The sequence below is a fragment of the Emydura macquarii genome, unplaced genomic scaffold (genome assembly GCF_026122565.2).
Source record: "Emydura macquarii macquarii isolate MOO-44397 ecotype Brisbane River unplaced genomic scaffold, CSIRO-AGI_Emac_v2 contig_1230, whole genome shotgun sequence".
Lineage (NCBI taxonomy): Eukaryota > Metazoa > Chordata > Testudines > Chelidae > Emydura > Emydura macquarii.
Genome location: NW_027131367.1, coordinates 14,126,270 through 14,149,026, shown reverse-complemented (window position 1 = coordinate 14,149,026; position 22,757 = coordinate 14,126,270). Strand labels below are relative to the sequence as shown.

Here is a 22,757-nt window from a genome sequence, read left to right as displayed (position 1 = left end):
AGAGGAGAAACCGACCCAGAACTACTTGTTCACCCTTTATCTGGATGATAAGGTCATCATCAAAGAAAGATGGAGTAGGATTTTGCAAAGCCTGACCATTGTGTATTTTGTAAATTAGGTTTGATACCTCCTCCCAGCAGTTAAAACTGTGCTGACAGTGGGGAGAGGTTGCCAGCAGTCTGTATTTTGCGGGGGACGGCGGGGGGTGGCAGTGATTACCGCCGCTGATCAGCAAAGTGAGAATTGGTGAGATTCTGCTGTTAGTTTTTATTTTCCAACCCCACGTCCTCCTATTCATAAACGCATCAGATACAGACCAGAGACAAACAAAAGCATGGACGGGGAGTAATCTTACTAGCTGCTTTCTTGAGCTTTTCTTAGCTACTCTCTTCTCTGCCTTTTCACCTGCATAATTATTGCTCTTACAGATCTTTCTGTTAAGTATCCGCCTGTATTTCACAGCCCTCCTTGGTGACATCAGTTGTCATGGCACAAGAAAGGGGGAAGTTGGGAAAACAGAGCAGGATAGCTTGAAAAAAACACACGCATGCACACTGATCTGACTCCTTATTGTCCACTCTCTACCCTTGTAGTACTCGTTGTCATTTTTAGAGCTATATAATTTTGATTTGATTTCTTTTTTTTTTTCCGTCTCTCTTCCTTTATTTCGCGAGGGGGGGACCCAGTTGCCTCTCTAACTGCGTTAACTCCATTGCAGGCCAGAGGACAGGTGCTTTCCTAGGTATGGAGTGTGACAATAACAATGACATTGGCACCGCAAGCGTGAAAGCACTGGACAATAAGCTGTGCTCTGAGGTCTGCTTCCCTGGTGAGTGGCAGTCAGCTGAACATGAACTTTGGTTGGGGCAGGGGAGGGCGGGAGGGGAGGGGGTGCGTGCAGAATTTCCACTCTCCCCACCCCTCGTTCCCCACTTTTGTCCCACTGCAACAGGTGTGTATAGCTAGGCAGCTGGGAGCAGTAAATCCTCTGGAAACAGGCGGCAGAAGATGTTCTGCTGTAACGCCCACTTCCTGACGAGCACAGTCCTGGATCAGGACTGCTGGGGCAGGGAAGGGCTGCAGGTCTCCTGCTACCCCATCAGTTGTTACGGAAGGTTGTGAAATGAAGCCTTTGCCTCGGTTGGCCAGAGCATCCAGTAGGTCTCAGCCAGGCTTCTGTTGCTTGCTGGGTCAACCCTGAACCAAAACCCTCCCTGCCTCCTTTCCAAGCCACGCAGCACTCAGGTGAGAGGGCGGAACAGGGAACTGGGGCCTGGAGCACCATATTTTGTAGCCAGCCAGGTCTGGGCCAAGGAGAGGATCAGTGATTGCTCCTTTCCTGGCTGCTCCCAAAGCTGCTGCTCTGTGTGTCTCGGGAAAAGGGCCCCTAGAAATACACGGTAGGACCAGGCCTCTGGGGAGGCTGAGAGATGACGGGTCCTGCGAGAAGCTTTGAGCTTCTCCCTGTTTTATCAGCGCTGACTGAGCGTGAGCCAGGAGTGATGCTGGCATGCTGGGGGTTTCTACTTGCCTAGGCCCTTTTGCTAGTTTGGGGGGGGGGGTCATGGATGATTGTCATTTGTTCATTTACTGGCTAGTGTCTGCCTTGGTCCCATCTTCCCAGTGAGGAGCTACCGTGTTGCAACGTGTAGTTTTGCACCTTAGCCTGCAGCATGGGTAAAACCAGCTTTGGCCTGGTAACGCAGACAGGACCCAGGTTTTATCCATGCTTCTGAATCATGCTGCAGTCCTGCAAGGTGGGAACGTGATTCAAACCTGATTCCCTCCTGTGTATGTTGCAAAGCCAAACTGGGTTTCAACTGGGACAGGGGCCACTAGGTTTGTTAATGGTTCTTCCTACAGCACAATGACTTTTTGTAGTGTAGACAGCACCTCAGTCACAGCAGTGGGTCTGCTGGTCAGGTGCTGGACCGTGCGCAGCTTGTAAGCAGGAAATAGATCATTTTAGTGATACAGGGCTGACTTGGCTGCTGGAGTAAATTGGTGCAGCTCTGTTAGCTTCAGCAGAGCTGCACTGATTTATACCAGCAGCCAATCTGGCTCATAGTCTGTGACATCCAGTAGCTTTGCAAAAGAACAGCACAAAATCACACCAGGCCCTCTTCCTTCTTCCAAATAAAGAACCTGCCATGAGTGGCCATTGGTCAGTTGCTTCCAGCATCCTACAGACCTGTTCTGATCTAAGTACCTGTGCCTCAGAAAGTGCCATCCACAGGGCAAGTGAATAGTGGGGTAGCCAATGAATGGGTGTAAACACAGTCTAGTTATTGCTGCTTTTAATATTCCTCCAGTGGGGCTCCCAAAAGACCCATCCCTCCTCCCCACTTCTTAACTCTTTCTCTCCCTGTGTCCATTTCTGCCTTCCACATTTATTTTATACTAACTACGGATCCGTCTCTCCTGTATTTATCTCTTGAGTTTGTTTTCATTGGACTCCATCTGTGTGAAAGTTCATGTTCACTCTGTCCCAGCACAGTTTTCTCAAGCCATGCTTCTGTCCTTCCTGCACCCAGGGTTGCTGAACGGTCACAAATTTATTGATGGTCCCTGAGTATGTCTGGAGGGGAGAAGATGTGGGGCTAAAGGATCAGAATTTAGAGATGCTGTGTGATCTTTCCTGCTTATCAGGGTTGCTTTGTGTCATGGGGACAACATGGAGTTGTCAGTTCAGTGTCTGTGAAAAGGAAAAGAGTAAGAGGGTTTGACCCCAGTGCTGGTTCAAATTCATCCCTTGACACCACTAGACTGAATTTCGACCCCATATCAGTAAATTTGTGGACAAGCTGAATGCAACCCTGCCCTGCCTGTTCCCTTCCCCCACCCTTCTCCAGGTCTGTAAATCAGGTGGCTCCCTGATGGCTGTAGATCTGACATATTTGGAGAAACCTCTGTGTTTGCTTCCAGGGGACCTAGTTTTATCAGCTGTTGTGGGAGGGGGGATCCTTTCTAACCCCACCTGAAAATGCTGGTGCTAATAAAGCTTCCCCCTCTGCTGCCTCCTGCCCCTCTGCAGCCATCCGGTTTCTGTTACAATTTATTCCACTTGGGGAAATGCAGCAAAGAGGTTGAGACGATACAGTCTCCTGCCACAGAACAGAGCCTGCAGCAATTGCAGCAAATTGAATCCCCTTTTGTCATTAAAGAGCCTTTCTCCTGGGGCAGCAGCCGGTTTAAAACATCCGTGTGCAGGGATGGTGGGAATGATTGGGTCGAAGAGACACTCAGCTCCTTCCCTGTATGCTCTGGATCTGGTAAGAGGTGACTCCACATAGTAGCCCAGAGCTAGGAGCATCCTAGCTGAAGGTCTCGTTAACCACAGCGGTGCCCCGTTTCAAGGTTGTTTTAAACCACATTCCTGCGCTTGTTTCCTTTTGCTAATGGGTCAGCCACGTAGTGGCAGATAAGGGAGATCGAAAAAACACTCAGGGCCAGATTCCGCTGTATTCCACTGCTGTGAATCCAGATTACCTGCGTTGGATTCAGTAGTGTCATTGCGATGGTTTGCATCCACGTAACCGAGAGCAGAATCTGGCCCTGCAGAGCGTAGCTGCTGCTGTGTTTTAATGGAGCATGGAGAAGGCCAAATCTAAGGAGCCCTTGTGGAATAAATTGGGCACTGAATACGCAGGCGCCAGACGTGGTGTCCATCCTCCGGCCTGCATGGCGGCTTTGCTGCTTGTGAGTCCCGGTGTAGAGCTCTCTTCTGCCTTGGCCGTGGGGTGCAGCCCGGGCTCAGGGCACCCTGCATCTCTGCTCGAGTCCATCTCCTGCTTCAAAGCGGACAGCACTACTCACCGGGGGGAGACGGAGGTTGGGTGGGGAACGCATACGTGAAGCGCAGCAGAGCACAACACCTCAAGATTGCCTGTCCGCGGAGACACACAGTCCCTGCCGCCTCCCACGGGCCTGCACAGTGTCTGTCTAGGGGCAGAGGCTCTGAGCGTGTTCTGGTCCTGAGTTTCTTTTTCTCAACTTCTTCTCCAGTCTCTGAGCAATTTCCCCTTCCCCAGAGTGGCTCCTAACCCTCTGTGTAGAGCTCTTCATGGAAGCCAGCTGGTTTAATAGGGGCTGGGTTGTCACTTTACTCCAGGGTCCAGTCCTTTCTTCCTCCCTGCCTCCTTAGCTCTGAGTTTGTTCTCTGGGTTTCCTTCCTAAAATGTTCCTTGGGTGAAAAGCTGACTCTGAGAATAGATGCTGAGGGTAGGTCGTGTGGATAGAAACGCAGCTCTCTGGAGAGGGATAGAGGTGGTGTAGATGGAAGGGAAGTCAGGCCGGAAAGGAAGTTACATGATGGATCATGAGGGCGGGTGATTCCCGATGAAACCATTCGAGGAGGGTTCATGGTAGATCTAGGACCTGATCCAATGACTCCCATGTACTTCAATGGACATTGGCTCAGGCCCTTAGTGAATAGGTGATTGAATCAGCAGAGAAAAGGAGCAGCTCTTCGCAGTACAGCACATGCAGGCACAGGCCAGATTCTCGGCTGGTGTACATCTGCGAAACTCCACCAGAGTCAGTTTCCCACCAGCTGAGGCTCTGCCCCACGTATATTCACGTGTCGATCTTGATGCACAAAAAGAGGTGGAGACAATGAGAAGAATGTCTTGTTTCTTTCAGACATTTGCAGTATATGTTTGACAATACCCCTTCTGCTGTGGGGCTGGCTCTGTTGCACCTATCACAGCCCCACCTATCTTTTCTCTGCCTAATGCACCAGCAACAGCTAGCGCCTTTAATCTTGATGTTCCAACTTACTTTGCTTTACAACAAAACTGATCTTGAAGACTACTAAGCCAACAAATGCTACATTTTTTTTAAAAGGGGGTGCATTTTCCAAAGTTTCCATGCCACACATCAACTTAAAAATAGAGATTATGGATGCAGAAGGCAGCATGCACAGCAAGAAGCAACCAGAGATTTAAAAGGGGGGGCAAACCTGAGTTTCTTTCCTGCAGCTTTGATGCGGCCAACTGCTGTCTTCATGTGCATATGTCCATGCAACGATTTCAGGAAAATTGCATGTGTAGTTCTGATTCCATCCAGGTTGATTGAAAGCGGTGGCCACACAACCGTTGAACGGTCTAAGGCTCTGTTTGTCACAGTCATGGGTTTTGTGACAAAAGACATGCCCCTGATAGCGTTTTCATAACAAATTGTGGTCTTTCCACCTCCAGGCAGCCCACGGATGAGCAATTTCCTGTCAGTTCTCATAAATGTGGATTTGTAGACATCCAGTGTTGTGCAACCTCTAAGAATGACCAGGAGTTGAAATGGTGTAATATATTTTTTATTGAAAGAATTTTGCCCCAAATGGGGTTGACCCTGGGCCTCCCCTCCCTGTGTTTTCTGTATTTATTTATTTATTTATTTATTTGGAGGGGGGCTGCCATGTTGAACCAATGCCTTTTTCCGTGCTAAATGGTCAGCCTTGGAAATGATACATGAAAGCAGAAACATTTGATCACTCCTTTCACTGCTGCAGATGTCTCTTTAGAGCAGAATTAGGTAGGAGCATCCTTGGAAAGATCACAAGGCAGCATCCCGCGGGGAGACGTGATACAGCCCAAGACGGTCTCGGTTATGCTGCAGACCTCACAGCAGGGACAAGGTTTCAATAAACATGACAGGCTATTCTGAATCAAGGGCCCTTGTTATAATTGTGGAAATTACTAGAGGTGTAAGCATTTCTGCAGCCAACTTATTTCAAATGGCTAACTTGTATTATGGATGCTCTTCTAAGAGCTAGTCATTATGGATCTGATCAAAAGACCACTGAAGCAAGAAAGATGGAGGAAAGTGTAGGTAGTCCCTTTAGCAGGGAAGGTGAGCTAATAACTGATGACCTCAAGAAGGCTGAGGCATTTAATGCCTATTTTGCTTCAGTCTTCACTAAAAAAGTTAATGGTGACCAGATAACTCAACACAATTAATATTAACAAGGGGGAAGGAATGCAAGCCAAAGTAGGGAAAGAGCAGGCGAAAGAAAATTGAGATAAATTAGATGTATTCAAGTCAGCAGTGCCTGATGAAATTCATCCTGGGATACTTAAGGTAGTAACTGAAGCAATTATCTTTGAGAACTCTTGAAGGATGGGTGAGGTCCTAGAGGTCTGGAGAAGGGCAAGCATAGAATCTATCTTTAAATGGAGGAACAAAGAAGACCCGGGAATTATAGACCAGTCAGCTTAATTTTGATACCCCGAAAGATACTGGAACAAATTATTAAACAATCCGTTTGTGAGCACCTAGAGGATAATAGGATTATAAAGAATAGCCAGCATGGATTTGTCAAGAACAAATCATGCCAAACCAATCTAATTTCCTTCTTTGACAGGGTGCCCAGCCTGATGGATGGAGGGGAAGCGGTGGATGTGATATATCTTTAGTTGAGCAAGACTTTTGACACAGTCCCACATGACAGTCTCATAAGCAAACTAGGGAAATGTGGTCTAGATGAAATTACTATAAGGTAGCCAAACAACCAGTTGAAAGACTGTACTCAAAGAGTAGTTATCAGTAGTTTGCTCTCATACTGGGAGAATGTATCTAGTGGGATCCTGCAGGCATCAGTCCTGGATCAAGTACTGTTCAATATTTTCATTAATGACTTGGATAATGGAGTGGAAAGTGTGTTTATAACGTGTGGATGACACCACTCTGTGAAGGGTTGCAAGCATTTTGGAGACCAGGATTAGAATTCAAAACAACCTTTACAAATTGGAGAATTGGTCTGAATTCAACAAGATGAAATTCAATAAAGATAAGTGCAAAGTACTTCATGTAGGAAAGAAAACATCAAATGGAGAGCTACAAAACGGGGAATAACTGGGTAGGCGGTAGTACTGCTGAAAAGGATCTGGGGGTTACAGTGGATCACAAATTGAATGAGAGTCCGTTGTGATGCCGTTGCGAAAAAGGTAAATATCATTCTGGGGTGTATTTACAGGAGTGTCGTGTGTAAGGCAGGGGAGGTAATTGTCTGACTGTACTCGCCACTGGTGAGGCCTCAGCTGAAGTACTGTGGGAAAGATGTGAACAAATTGGAGAGAGTTGAAATGAGAGCAACAAAAATATAAAAGGTTTAGAAAACCTAACCCATGAGGAAAGGTTAAGGGGGACTTTTAGTCTTGAGAAGGGAAGACGGGATGGACCTGATAAGTCTTCAAATATAGTAAGGGCTGATATTGAGAGGATGAGGATCCATTATTCTCCATATCCACTAAAGGTAGGATAGAAAGTAATGGACTTAATCAGTAGCAACTGAGATTTAGTTTAGATATTAGGAAAAAGCTTTCTAACTCTGAAGGTAATTAAGCTCTGGAACCGACTTCCAAGGGAGGGTGTGGAATCCCCCTCCCTGGAGGTTTTTAAGAACAGGTTGGACAAACACTTGTCAGGGATGGTCTAGGTTTACTTGGTCCTGCTTCAGCGCAGGGGGCTGGACTTGATGAGTTCTTGAGGTCCCGTCCAGCCCTACATTTCTATGATTGGGGTTACATGAAGGAATGTATATAATCGATACCATTTTATCAAGTCTCCCTGTGGAATGCTGCCTTCTGATCTTTCAGGGACTCTCCTCACTCATCCAGTTCTGTGTGATGAGGCATTTTAGTGATGCAGTGTCTAGCTCTTAAAGTGTTTTCTCATCTAGTTAATTTTCTGTCACCTCTGGGTCCTGGAGATTTACTTGTGTAGCTCTTTAGATCAACCTTAAAATGAAAAACCAGTTGACACTAGAAACATAATTCCACAAAATGGCAAATAATCTTTGATGTAAAAACGTTGGCATTTGGATGCCACAGCAAAACTTTTAGAGTCTGTGTCTTCACTGTGGAGTTCACCTAGGTGACCGGCACCTGGGTCTGAGTCATCTGGTAGCTCAGCTCAGGTGTGAGCAGCTCCAATCCTCATGGTGTTGTGCTCCCAGGTGTGTCACTAGGCTAGTGACTTGTGGGGGTTTATCCGAATGGTGCTTTGTGCTGTAGTAACAGCTGTTCTATGATCGCTTCCCAGTTAATCATGCGAGAACTTGTCTGTTCTTCTGGGCACCTGGGTGGAATTCTGGGAAGGCATTGGAGGACTCTCAGCCCTCAAGTGGCTTAGCCTGCATCCTCACTGTAAAGTTGGGTGGGTTACTTCCCCAAGTGAAAGCAAACCCTGGACTCTAAGCACACCGGCAGCTGGGCCGGCTGTTCTGAGTTTGGATGAGAGGGTTTTGTGTTTGGACAGGAGGGGTTTTGGGGCGACACCCCAGTAAGAGCCTGGACTAACTCTGCAGTGAAGCAAGCCTTATTCATTGTTTTTACTAAAGCCCCTTTACACTGCCACAGCATTGTAAAGTGGGTATAAAAAGTGTGATGTAAATGAGAATTAGGCTCCTAATGTCAATTAGCAAAAGATAGCTCTGCTATTGAGGAATGATTTGAATGTACTGTACAAAGCCAGCAGGAGGTTTAATTGGATACACTTTGCAATATACGGTGTACATCTCCGTTAAATGGGGACCTCATTTTGCAGTGTGGGTGTCTAGAGATAGCACCCTGTATTAAGGGCTTGAATTTTCAAAATTGCTGATCAGTGGCAGCGTCCATTGACTGCATTGGGACGAAACTGAGTTCCTCAACACCTTTGAGTAATACATCCTTGATTGAGCTCTGAAGTCTTGTCAGTTTTGGCCATTGGCCCCAGTTCTGAATTCCTGTCAGCATGATCAGATGTGATTCCTCTGAAATCAGTGGGAATACACCAGTGTAAAACTGCACTGACATGAATTCAGAGTCAAGCTCATACTGTTTAATACTGTTATTTACTTTCAGAGTAATTCACTCAACTAGAGACACAGCACAGTCCTCCACAGAAAGCTGCATGGTGGTAGTACACCCTGTTTACATGATGCTTATGTAATTTTACTTTCTGCCATAACACTTCTTTCAGAAGAGCATAGCTACATTAAAGGCCAAGAGAGTGTGCGCGGTAAAATGCCCATTAATCAGCTTTGGACATTGTAATATAAAATGAGCATCCAGCAGATCTCATATGGACAAATACCTCTTGGGGAAAGGTATTCCCTTCCTCTCTTGAAATATTTAATATTGCAGCTCACTGTTTTAAAAGTCAGTGTGTTTTATCCCAGTCAGAGCTGTCATAATATATGGAATCACTGTCTTAAGCAAGAGCCATTTGTTAAGGAAAACATTACAAACTACACTTCCAAACAAACAGGCTTTCACCCAGCTTGAGTTCTAGCTTTGTCTTCCTTGTTTACCAGGACTGCCCTGTTTGGAACACTATACAGCAGAGACAGCTACAGCCTGAATAACATACTCTAAGTGAGCATATCATTATAGGGTCTGCAATTCACTGATCATGAAAAGGAATCCTCATGAGTGCTTCTAGCATGTGATCCAACTTCTATTTAAGTCAGCGGAAATAGGGTCAGGCCCATAGTTTCTCAATCCCTTGGGGTCTCTGGTGTAATACATGTGCTATAATACATTGTACAAACCAGTGTTTGACTACTTAGTGCCCAGAGGCCAGGAGAAAATGGCCCCAAGGCACTTCACAGACAAAGATTTTCCCAACAGTGACTACTAGGTTAACAAAATGGCGTGCTGCCTCATTGCTAGAGCATCCTTCCTGGTGAACTCCCTGGGTGATTTCACTCACTCTCCTTTTCTATTCACACAGCTTTTGTTGGGTGAGTTTCCTTCTCAATGTAACATAGCAATACTGCACTTCTTTGCCAAGTGCAAGCTCAGTTCTGACTGAGTATGCTGAAGCAGACTGAAATTTGGCAATTGCTCCGTAGGCTTTGGGGGTGCGAAGCACTTATGGAGGTGGTTAAGTCCCACCAAGTCACTGGGGCTTAAGCGCTTTGCTGAATCAGGGCTTGAGCCTCTCTTCTTTTTCTTGTAAGTGACTATCTTCATAGAATTCTCAGTGTGTGACCCTTAAAGGAGTGCAGACCAGAAGGAAAGCAGGAGATCCAAACCTAAAACACCAAGAAGAGTGAAAGGCAGGAGGGGCAGGAGCTGGAAGTGCAGCTACAAGACTATCCTGAGATCCATTAGGCCAGGTTTTCAAAGGTGGAGAGCAGGGGCAGGGTGGAGATCTAAATCCTGGAAAATAAAAATCAACAATGGAAACCCTGAATCCCTTTAACAATATCTAATCTGCAGTGGGGACTTGATCTTAATACTCTTCGAGGGTTGCAATGAACCCAGCCCAAATTAGCACTGTAAGAACATTGTTATATTGGGTGCATATTCTGGCTGGCCCGGGGTGCCCATGCCGATGTGGTTACTTTGGCCAGGATGACAAATATAGGATGGTGGCTATATGCTATGGTGATTAGCATCCTCTAAATCCATTAGAGAAAGTCCTATTAGTATTGTCCCAGCGTAATTCGAGTGGCAGAGGGTGCATAAAGGGAATCAAGGACATGTATTGTCAAAAAGTTCTACGTTCATTGGGTGCTAAACTTCCACTCCAGTTCTGCAGGACTTGGGCTTCTGCCTGCTTTAGGTTCTTTGAAAACACCAGCTGAAAACCCCTTGGTCGGCCTGATCCCTACACCTTGCAGACATCTCCCACAGAAAGCCTGTGCAGTGTCAGCTCCGTGGGTCCAAAGCCTGTTCTCACATAGACTAGGTTAAATCAGGACCATCTCTATTGACATCAGTGGAGATAAATTGGTGCAAAACCAGGGCAGGTGCGATCAGGCCCGCTGGGTTTTGTGGCAGGAAGGTTTGGGGTACTGCTGCACCCCCAAAGCAGGAGTCGTGAACCCATGCCATAACCTTTTATCACGAGGACACATCTGTTTCCTTCTCTTCGGCAGTCAGGAGGACAGATGAGGGAGCAGTGCAGATCCCGGGGGCCAGACGGGAGTTTGGGAGGAAGAGCCCACAGGGAAGTGGGGAAGTCGGTGTATCTCTTTCTAAAAGGAGCCTGGCTTGAAGTGAGCTGTCCAGCCCTGTTCTCACGACCTGTCTTCTGCTGTGCTCTCATGGATTGGATTTAACCATTCACGCCCGTCTGTGTTTTAATAGATGGAGAACTCCTCTGTACACCAGGGAGTTCATATGCTGTGGATGTGCCATTCAGCTCGTACAGCGTCGAGTGCTAAGGCCATGCTCGAACACGTGGCTTTGTTTCCCAACCCAGCAGTTTTAATGGCATGACATGTGAAATCCAGCGCCCCCTCGGTGCAACTTCTATCCTTTCTGCCCCCTAGGTAGCCAGTGCGGGTCCCTTCCATTCCTCCCTTCCCAGGCAGCTCAGATGGTCTCTAAGGAACGTCAGGTTAACACAGTCAGGGCGTGGCAGGGTTTTCATAGAGAGCTTTCTGCGGTAGTCTGAGAATCACAGTGTAACAAACCTCCTGTGTATTGCTAGTTTGGGAGGGGTGTGCGCGCGTGTGCGGATGGGCGTGTCTTTTGTTCACCATTTGCTTTTGGTCTTTTCTACTGAACAGCCGCGGTTCCGGAGTCCTGCCCTATAAACATTGATGAATAGGTATGAGATACACAAAGTCTGACAACCCTCACTCTCATTTGACTGTTTGATTTTTTTTTTTTTTTTTTTTTTTTAGTCTTTTGCTCAGCAGAGTTGCCCCATGCCCTGATTAATGAGAAAAAAATCTATCCTGTCCCCCATGCGCCTTGATGGTGAGCACGTCCCCTTGATAACGTCAGAGGGGATTTCCAAACGCAGTGCTCCTGGATCGCTCTTGCTCTGCACCTTGGGTTCTCATTGACACCAATGCACGTGGGTGCCACGGAGTGCAGGGCAAAGGAGAATGGGGCCTGCTGCTTGGATTTAGCATGAAAGACCGAACTTATTTTGGGGGCTTATTCTGAAGCTGGGCTGCTCTCCTCCTGTCCCCAGCCCTGGTTTTGTAAAGTAAAGGCTTCAGTGACTTCTGTCGGCGTGGGCTACCCATCCACAAGCAAAGGGAAACAGCCAATCCCAGTGCAGTTCACGTGCCCTTTGCAAAAAACCAACCAATCAAAAATAATACTTTTGGGTGATTTGTAGAGAACAAATTAGCAGATAAACTAGCTCTCAGTGGCATAATGGAAGATTGGTTTGGAGGGGGAGGGCAGGTTGTGGGGCCCGTATTGGAGTTAATTGACAAAATGGTTTCTCCCTAGAGAGATCTTCCTGTAGGGTTTTAAACTATTTGTCTCCTGTGGCCTAGAAGGGCCAGAGTTTGAAAGGTATTTAGGTGCCTGTCTCCCGTTGAAATCAACCGGAGATAAGAGCTTAAAATACCTTTAACAATCTGGCCTGAAATCCCTGTGCACTGCTTTGAAAACAGGGGTGCAAAGCTAAACAGAGCTCCCCCCCATCCAACATCCACATTTTAAATCCTGAGAATCCTGATGGCTTCTGTGTGTGTATTAGGAGTTAAGGTCTTTCAACCTCCCTTAACCTTCTGCATTTAACTGGTTTCTATTGACTTTATGCTGGGTGAAAGTATGTGTCGAACGAGTGACTTTTAATCCTGAAAAAATCCCCTGTGCATCTAGACCAGAGATAGGCAGCCTTTGGCTCTGGCTGGCCCAATGTGTGGCGGTGAGGGGCCCACACATCCGAGCGGAGCATCTCAGGCCCTACCTAGTCTCGGGCAGGTGGCCCGAGCTCTCCCCATGATGCACTCAAGGTGGTGAGGGAAATGCTGAGCCCTGGGATCCCTCTTCATCTTCCCAGCCGTCAGGAAGGAAGGGGCAAGCAGCTGATGGGCCAAATTCATCCTTAATGTAATTCCATGGCAGTCAGTGGCGTTACGCCATAGATTTGCATGGCCCAGTATTGCAGGCGCCTTGCTGACACCCAGAAGACAATCCCAGATGATGTCCTGACACTGCTTTTCCATGGTTGCTTTCAGCGCTGGCATCAGCACTGAAATCATGGCAGCGTAACACTGTGACTTAAGCATTGCCATTTCAGGGGGTCGCGCCCCCGTTAGGTGTGGGTCTCTGCAAGGCCTGCAGTTGCTGAGGTGGGAAAACCCCCCCTCTCATGGGATGTTTCTTCATTCTCTCAGCAAATAAACAAGATGGGTGGTGCCGTTTTGATTCTGGAGCGAAATACTATAAGGCTGGTGAAGCTTGATGCAAACTCCCAGAAGTTAGTCACCTCCTTTAGCATTGCGCTACAGGCGGGCTAAGCATTATACATTTCCTGGGCAAAAATGTTATACCTCTGGGCCAAATCAACGCACACACACGCTTCCTGCACTGAGCAAAAATCCCAGCTCAACCTAGGGGTTATTTTTTTTAGTTTTTCTGCAGCTGCAGGCTCTGTTTGAAAGCCAGGTAATTAAGATACACAATGGATGTTTGTTGCTGTTGTATGTTGTGACTGAAGAGTTTATCCCAGTTATTTCCATAGCAAGGAGCCGTTGAGCATTTGCAGGGCAATACTTGCCCTGCTGAAACCAGCGCCGCTTTGAGGCCATGGTTTCCTGTCTTCATTGTACGGTGGAAGCCAGTGTTGGAAAAAGATTCCAAGTGAGGATCGTTACCCTGCACCGATAAGGATTTCAGTCAGGACAGTCTCCAACAGTGTTTATTGTGCAGAAGGTCTTTCCAACACCAGCTAGAGTGAAATCATTTTTCACGGTACAGGTTGCTCTAAGATGAGGTTTTCCTCCAGCTGAAATCACTACTGGTAATTTGCAAAGTGCCGAAGCAATGTGAGGCGCGTTCTGTTTCACTTTACGTAGCGCTCCACTGTTCGTGAACTTACCTGTTTATCTGAAACTCTGCCCCTGCCCATGATCTTGTAGAAGTTTGGATAAATGGGGTCCAGCGAGGAGACCAGACCGCTGTAATTTTTCAAGAGTCCAAAACCCAGCTGCTGGCATTTGGCAGAGCTAATCCCCCTAGATTCCTGCTGCTCCATCCCGTCCATCTCCAGCTATATGGCAATTCCACTCTGGGCCCAGATTTAAAATATCAAGTGGTATGGCTGGGGGCCCCTGCTCTCTGTTGACACTGGGCCCCACTGTGCAGCGTATAATCACCGTTTTCTCTTCTCCAGGCATCAAGGGGTCAGATGACAATGACCTGACCCGTGGGCAAGTCCAGAGGTACCATCTATCTTCCAGCAGCATCAATATGGAAGACGACGACAATATGCAGTGCACGATGGGGGCACTGTCTGTCTGAAGAGACTCCACGCTCTGCAGGACTGCATGCTCATTCCAGCATCACCCTGGATGGAGGGCAAAGCCGCCCTCACCCCCTACACACACTTCCCTAACACTAAAGAAACACAGAGCCGCGGCTCTGTGGCCATTAACACCTCAAATACGGCGGACGTAGCGATACTGATTTTTACCTAATTTCACCTGGACGTCTGCACGCTCCTCGCTGTGGCCCCGTCCCAATATTTATGCTAAGACAAACTGGGCTCACCTTGGTAACAGCAGAAGGGGTTTCGATTGAATGAAGGAAGCATGGCTCCCTAGGTCTGAGGCTTTCCAGTCTCCTCCCAACAGCTGTCCATGGGCTGTGGACAAGGGCTAGCTGGTTCTTCTCCCCCTAACCCCCACCTTCAGTGGGGTGACCAGCTATGAGGGGAGGAAAGAGCCCATGTTTTGTACCCTCCCTCCACTCCTGCCTCTTCTTTCCTGTCTTTTCTGATGCTTGAGACTCTAACTTCTTATCTAGGCCAGGCCAGCGCTGCACGGTTGACGAGGCTGGGTGTGACCCTGCTGGAGACGGCTCCAGGGCCTGCAGGACACTGGCCCTCCAGCCAGGGAGGGGGGGGAGAGGCATGAGCGTTAGGCTCTGGGCTGGAGAGATGGGTGCTGCCTGCACATGGTGGTGGTTGGCGAAGGGCAGAGCATGACTGGGGCAAGCCGAGCTGTACAGGCTCGTCTGCGTGGATGGAGATGCTCACAGTCAGTGCATGCTCACCTGTGCCGATCTCTGTGCACGCACCCTTCTACCTCTTTGCAAGCAGACGGCAGCCACTTTGCTCGCTCAGCTGCACGCACTCTGCAGGTTAAGTTCCCCAAGGCGTGAGCATACGCCCACGTAACCTAAATCCTGATCTCATTCGAGTCACTGGGAATGTGCCCGTCTATGTCAGTGGGATCAGGATTTGGCTGCTAGTGTACGTGATGAGCCTCCACGGGGCAGGCTTGCACCCACCCATAAGGACCGCGCTGCTGGCACGTACAAGCAGGTGTGCTTACAAATGAGGGCTGGCCTCCCTGAATGGGTGCACTTAACTCTGCATAGGTAGACTGATGTACGTGCCGATGTGCATGTGGTTGTGCGTGCATATTCACAGTTGCTCAGCCCTTTCTCTTGCCCTGCCAGGTGGTGATGTCTTCACCCGAACTGAGATTGACTCATGAGGTTCAAGCCTGCAAATTTGTGCTTTAAATGCTGCTGCTTTTGCGCCTTCAAAACATCACCCCTGGCCCCCTTGCCCTCCTCCTGCCGCTGGCGTCCTCCTGCTCCAGGCCTTCCTTCCTTCTGCCAAACAAAACCAAGCAATAACCTAGCGCTGCTGCCCTGAGCTGGGACTCAGCAAGAGACCAGATGAAGAGCAATTATTGACAGGGAGGCGGGGGCTCACTTCTTAATCTTCAACCCTTCTGTCTGGTGTTTCACGAGAGGATCTGGGTCAGGAAAATGGTAGCCTAGTTCCCTACAATGAAAGCTACAGCGGGGGACTAACAGCCTATAAGAGACAGGTGAGGGACTTTTCCATCTAGTCATCCAAACTGCTGCCATGCAGGCTCCATTTGTCTCAGCTGGAGGGGTGTTCACTTCCTGCCGCTGCCCCTCGCTGTGGAACAATCGCAGGGACAAACTCAGTCCCTCTCTTTGTTCCTTCTTTCTAAAGCACCTTGCCGAGTGTCGGCAAACAAGGACGTGTGCACTGCTTCCGCCCTCCCTCGCTGGAACCATTCCTCCCCCACTTTTCACACCGAGATTTTCCTTTTGGGGGAGGAGGTGGGGGCACTAGGCAGACTCGTTACTGAGTCTTGGATCAACTTGGCGAAGGGCACAGATTGATTCCAGGGAGACGGGCTCTGTCTCTACACCTACCACGCCAGCTCTTTAAGGATGCAGGGTAAGGCGGGGCAAAGTGTAACAGGTCACCAGTAGGGTGAAGTGCTCACCCTGGACCATTCAGCTTGCCCTTGGGACAGAGGAAAGGCCTGGGCTTCTCCTGCAGTTACCAAGGGGTCCGTTGTAAAGCCCGAGGGCAGGTGCAGACGGGATGCCAGGAATGATGCAGCTGACTCAGGAAGCATCAGAGTGTTTGTTATATTCCTTACCTGAGAGACCCCCCCTCAATAAAAAACACTGCAGCAATCAAGAGTAGTAGTCACGCTTATTGGGAGCTGGAGCTCTGTGGACCGTTGCTGTAGGTTACGACAGACCGATGACCCAATCGCAGACAGAACCTCCCGTACTTCTGCCCTTCGCTCTGTTTTCTCCATGCTACAGCTGTGCGTCAGATGCGGCCTGAGCGTGATGGACCCTGCCTTCCTGGGGCACCTGCTCTTTCCAGCAGGAGGGGAAAGGCGCTCCAATACGAGGCGGTGCATGTCTGCGATTCTCACTCTGCAGGGACCAGAGTGATCCTTGGAGAGGAACGAAGGTGGCACAATCCCGACCTGCATCTGCAGCGTGATTCTGTTCCTGTGGTTGCATGCACCAGGGTGGGGGATGCTCACCCTTGTATACACACTGGTGCACTTGGCAATGATCGGGATGCCATATGTACTTATTGCTGCATGGTTCTAACTGTGAATAAACCTGTTGACATGGGACACGCAGCCACTAACTGGAAATGTGGGTTGGATTTGCACATGGAAGGGGTCCATTTCCTTTGCAGGTTCCTGGTCCATTTTTACCTTTTCTAGGGCACGAGGCCACGGCTCAGCCAGTGCTACTGCTGCTTCGTCTGTGCACAGAGCTCTTCTCCCTTCAGGGTCTTGAAATGAGCTGAACAGCCGCAACTTCCACTGAAGCCAAGGGGAATTGCAGGTGTTTGGAATCTGGCCCTTAAGAAACATGACCAGGTCACATCTCTCTGGCTGAATTTCTCCTTTTCCTGCGTGTCCAGCTCAGGCATGTGGCCGGGGTAAGGAATCCCCATTCTCTCCCAACACTAAAGATTGCCAGGCGGGGGACCCCGCACACCACATAAATTGTCACTGGTGGTCCTTGGCAGCTGTCCTGTAGGTGCAGAATAAGGGCAAAGGTGACCTGCTGCAGGGTAATGGTGGTGAACTCGGCTCCAAAAGCATCTCCTGTTCCTCTCTCTGGAAAGGTCCCAGTGTAGGAACTGTGGCTTTGGGCTTGAATTTTAAAAATCAGGTGGCTCTCTAGATCTGGCAACCCTGGGGATCTGGTAAGTTGCCATTGTGGCTCTCAGTCATCTGGTCTGTCTCTGCCCTGCCCCAGGCCCTCCCGCCTTTGGATCAGTCTCTGGGGCAGATTTTCTGTTCTCAACAGCGCGTCAACAGTTCAGTCTCCTTGTTGGAGACTCACCAGAGCCCAGTCTGAGCAGCCATACAGCTGGGTGCTGGCTGGAAATCAAGAGTCCCACTGAGCAGATGGTAAAGACCAGGCCTGGATGGACAAGGTGACCTGGTCAGGGTTTTTCCAGCTCATCTAAGAACAGCCATGCTGTGTCAAACGGTCCGGTCTGTGTGTTTCTGAGCTGCAGAACCACCGTGAAGGAACGGGAGGAAGTGGAAGCACTGCCTAAGGTACTTACATGAAGGAATGGCTTAAGCAGGCAGGATAGGGTGAGTCCTGTCTTCATCTTTTGTTTATTGCAACAAACTGAACACATGAATTAATGTCGGTGGCCAAGAGGGCCAATGTAGCAACCTTCCCTCTTGAGATACTTGGGTTCACATAATTCCTACTGGAACTCTGCCCATGTGATGGGCATTGGGTGCTCTGGAGAAGCCCAGGTGAGACCCTCTGGAAGAACCATTTGGTTCAGGATTGGACTGGCAGGTGATTTGCAGACAAGTGTGGGGGCAGGCTGGCAGAGCTCTGTGCGGGAGTTTACATAATCCCTGCCAGAGGTGAAGAAACACTCCTCCTAGCCTTTTGTAGCAGAGTGCTTCTCCAGCTGTGGGCCATGACCCACCAGTGACTGCAGGAATCCTTCTTGGTGAGTCGAAGGACAAAACAGTTTGAGCTGCCCACAATGGGGTTTGGAGGCGAGATGGGGCTATAGGGAAAAGTGGAAGAGCCCCCTCTCTAGCCTTCGCTCAACTCATGGGGATGTGCAGCACTGGCTCGGGAGTCCTGGTGCTACCAGCCACTCACAGATGCGCTTGCCGTGGAGCCCTTGTCTCTCACCAATAAGCCTAGCTCTTCATCTGGTATGAACTCGAGAAGAAAGGGAAACCGTTCCAAATCTTGCTCCAAGCATGTTCTTGGTTTTTTTAGTGTGTCTCATGAAGGAAATCATGCATCTATTGAGGGCCAAAATTCCTCTCTCCGTTACACTGAAGTAAATTCAGAATAACTTTTCTGACTCCAGCTGAGTTCTCTAGATTTACAGGGGTGCAACTGAAAGCAACTTTGGGCCCCTGTATCTCAACAGGCTCACCAGCCAGATAAAACCTGCACAGGCCAATTTTTCAAACACCTTTCTGATGTGGGCTAAGACGTTTGGAGTTATAAAGACGTATGCAGCATGAGGGAGTGTGAATGGGGCTGTTTTGCTCACACTTTTCTGAGCCGTGATGATCAGGGGGCTCAGCTAGGGAAGAATTTCATTCCCTGTCATCTCTGAATGGCTTATTTTCCTACGGATGAAATGGATCTAGAGATTTCATGTTCTGAAATCTGGTGTAGTGCAGATCTGGTGCAGTGTTGTCCAGCCATGCAGATTACAGCTGATCCATGATGACTCAGCTGCTGGGTCTACCTATAGGTCTGGGATATACTAGTGGGTCCCTGACAGAATGCAGTGATTGGTTACAATCAGCAGGTGGCATGCGTTAGCCAGAAACATCGCTACGCCACAGAGGATGAATGGGCTATGTAGTCTTGCACAAGGGGGAGAAATTATTCCCTTCTCCCTGATGGAAAGGGGAGAGGGAACACAAAAAAGGAGTTTTATAAGAGCTGCGGGAAGAGCATAAATGAGAGTCCAGAACGAATGCTGTGATCAACTCTAAGAAAAGTACAACTGAGGAAAGAAAACTAATGTAATGAGTCTTTATGTTTAGGGCAGGGAGTTTCATGATGCTGATGAGTAATTAATAAACAATTATTTGCATGTCTATAGCACCTGCCATCCATGGATTGCAAAGCCCTATAAAGACACTGATGGATGTTACTTAGATTGTAAGCTCTTTGGGGCAGGGACCCCAGGGGGTTGTGTTTGTACAGCATCTAGCGCAATGGGGCCATGGTCCATGACTGTGATGCCTAGAGGCTACTGCAATACAAATAAATAAAATAATGATCATCCCAATATCCCTGTGTAGCAGGTCTGTATTATTATCCCCCAGCCTGAGAAACTGAGGCACAGCAATTAAGTGACTTGCTCAAGGGTCACTGTGGTAGATGAAAGACTGAAGTCTAGATCTCTTTGGTTCCCAGTCTTGTCCCGTTGCTTTGATGCCGTATCACTGGGGTGGGGGGGCGGGAGAGCTAATTAGTGTGGCATCAAATTTTTTTTTTAAAGCTGGGTAGTTTATGTTAAAAAGGAATTATTAAAAAATGGGAACTACTGATTGTCATGACCCTCAGTAATGGATTTACTCTCTGTTGATTTCCATGACTCATCTTGCAGACTGGGGAACAATCACATCAGGGCCAAATCCAGGGAGCCTGGTTCACGATTTAACTTCCTCTCATTCAGGTAAGTTCCCATTAGCGTCAGTGGAAGTTTTCCCTCCGTACGGATGGATCTGGTGCAGGGTGAGGACGGAAGGCTTTCAACTGCAATGACTGGCTGGGAATCTGCAGGAGGCAAGGCTGCAGATTACTCAGGGCTCGTCTTCCTGTGCAGATCTGCCTAGGCACAGCTGCGCCGTTGTCGTGCTTTCGCAGAGACACGACTCCGCTGACCGGAGCGCTTCTCCCGCCGATGTAGCGCCGTCCACACGGAGGGTTAGGTCGGTATAACTATGTCACTCAGGGATATAGATTTGTCACACCCTTGAGTCAAATAGTTACACTGATACATGTTGGTAGTGTAGACCTGGCCTACCGTACCTTAAAGCTGTAAGCCCATGTGGTGGTCTCTGGAGGTTTAATGACCTCCCTGATTCCTAGGTAAGGAGCACAAGGAACTAGGGCTCTTTATGGTGGAGCAGGACAGGTACGTTCTGAGTGACACCAAGAGGAGTTGTGCTGGGAGCACAAGGGAGCGTGGAGTAAAGTGACGTCTGATTTCAGGGCGGTCCCAGGCCATACCCCCTCCTTGGTGGTTCCGTGGACTCTCGAACGCACAGATTCCTTGCTTGCCGGCCATGAAGCAGCTGCTGTAGTGAAGCTCTTGGATATTCGAGCCTTGAAGGAAAATCATTTTCTGGAGGATTTGGATGAAGTAGAAAACAGCCACTCGCAGGCTCTCTCCCAGCCGATCTGCTGCCCACTCTGGCAGAGACACATTTCCTCCGTGGCCCAGGAGACTTCATCTGGTTACGGTTAAAATCCCAGAGTCAGATTTTGCCTTAGCGCACAAAACTCCATACCAAACCGGGTACAGACTTGCACACGTTTAGCTGGGCACCGTGGCTGTCCATGTGGTTGGTAACCGTGCCTAGATGCCCCAAGAAAGGACTGAGAGGTTGTGGGAGCTCCCGAAACCCACTCAGTGGTAAGGTCCACAAATGAAGAGCTTTACTGATCGCATCTGCACTGCCTGCCAGTGTCTGCATACGCTCCCCTTCCCCCCACCTCAACAACTTCCCACCAGTGATGGCACCACTGGGAGCGCTAGTGTAGACAGGGCTGCAGGTTCTAACCACTGTCTTGTCTAATCCTACTCGGAGCAGCCCTGGATGACAGGGTGGTTAAAACACCCGCAGCTGCTAGTGCTTTGTTCACACTAGAGCTCCCACGGGTGCTAGCGCTGGGGGAGCTGAATCAGTGGGAGCAAAGGTGGGGACACACAGAAGAGATCTAAGAGCGTCCACGTGAGCATTCCCATAACACCCAAAGCCCTGCCCACTGCTAAACCTGAGATGGATTCTCGGCTGGGAAGCCTCCCCTTCGGTTCGTCCAAAGTCCTGGCCTTGAATCTGGAGGCGATGGTCCTAGGCCAGCGGTTCCCAACCTTTTTGGCTCGAGGGCCACAAATACGATTTTTATAACCCTGAAGGGCCACCAGACTCTGCCAGCAGCCCCTTCTCCTCCCCTCCCCTCCCCCTGCCCGCCCAATGCAGCCAGCGGGAAGGAGTTCAGCGAAGAGAATCTCCCATACCCCTGGCTGCAGCAGGGAGCTGCTCCACCTGGGTGCCTAGGCAGCGGCTCCCTTCTGCAGCCGGGGGGACGGGAGATCAGTGCTCCCTTCCCTCTGGCTCCAGCAGGGACCCCAGCACCTAGGGACCCAGGCAGAGCGCTTTGCCCTGCTCCCTGCTACAGCCAAGGGGAGGGGAACCTGCACCATCTTTCAGCCCCGTGGCAACATGCTTTGCCTGGTTCCTCACGCAGCAGCAGCTCCCTTCTGCAGCCAGCAGGAGAGGAGCACGGGCCATTCTGAGAGCCCCCGCGGGCCAAAAGTGGGAAGCCCTGTCCTCAGCTATCACAAGATGCTCTTTCAAAGATGTTCCTTAGCTGCAGCTCCCAGGTTGTTCATGGCATTGTAGGAGCTGGGCTGCTTTGGAGGCCTGGGGCACCAGAGCTGGTTTCCTACATGGATACTTTCTTTGGAAAATCAAGGATAAAAGTAAATGTATGTTGCCCTGATTTTCCTGCTTTGTTCTTCTGACCGGGGCAGCACCCTACGTGCCCCAGTGGCAACTCCACCCCCCACTGCCTGCACGGTATAGTGCAACTTGCACGGTTTGCTTGTGTAATCCAGTGGGCAGGGTGTGTCAGGACCCTTCCGTGCCAGTTCTGCAGACAGTGTGAGTCTGTTACAACCCCAGCAGCTCGTGCTTTTAGCTCTGCCGGCCCCCTGTGTGTCAGCCAAGACAGCAGCCGTCGCATTTGTATAGGAACGTGTTGGGCCCAATCCATCCCTGGGGTGACTCGGTGGCACGTGGCCGGCGAGGGCTCAGTGTGTGGTGATGTTGCATGGAAGTCGCGATGCAAACCTCAGTGGCACAGGTTGTTCTCTGGTTTCAGGAAGAGATCAGAAGTTGGTCTGGTCACAAACACGTGGCCAGGTGTAGCCAGCCAGCAAATATCAGCACTGACCAGCCTGCATCTCCGCAGTGATTCAGGGAAGGGCTCAGGGGCTGAAGGAAAACCAGGGCTACTACAGCCTCAGCTATTCCCAGCTTCCCTCCCCTTCCAGTCCTTCAGCGAGTGATGCAGGAGGGGAGTTGTATTCATTCCTTTCCCGTGGTGCAGCCCAGTTTCAGCGTCTGAGATGACTGATTAACAGGGACTTGGGAGGCCAGAGGTGTGTTGTCATGTTGTTGCCGTCCCATTGGAGGCTGGGCCCAGACCCAGGCAGAGCCGAGGCCCTTTGGCAGCAGCCCCTTGCATATTAAACTCCACCTCAGAGCGCTCCAGCTAGGAGGTGGAGGGCAGAGGGGTGGCAGT

General features: G+C 49.4%; 1 protein-coding gene across 6 annotated transcripts in view; it reads left to right on the top strand.

Moving 5' to 3' along the window:
* RNF157 (ring finger protein 157) overlaps window positions 1–16,306 on the top strand; it is a 79,554-nt gene extending 63,248 nt beyond the window's left edge. For 4 of the 6 annotated variants that reach the window (XM_067547597.1, XM_067547594.1, XM_067547595.1 and 1 more), the window contains exons 18-19: window positions 719–829; window positions 14,074–16,306. In XM_067547597.1, the coding sequence (XP_067403698.1) occupies window positions 719–829; window positions 14,074–14,201 (239 nt within the window). In that variant the 3' untranslated portion in view covers window positions 14,202–16,306. Of the gene's footprint in view, window positions 1–718; window positions 830–11,500; window positions 11,542–14,073 lie in introns of all 6 variants that reach the window. The other 2 variants (XM_067547596.1, XM_067547600.1) reach the window with 2 other exon arrangements.
* Window positions 16,307–22,757: the final 6,451 nt, after the last annotated feature.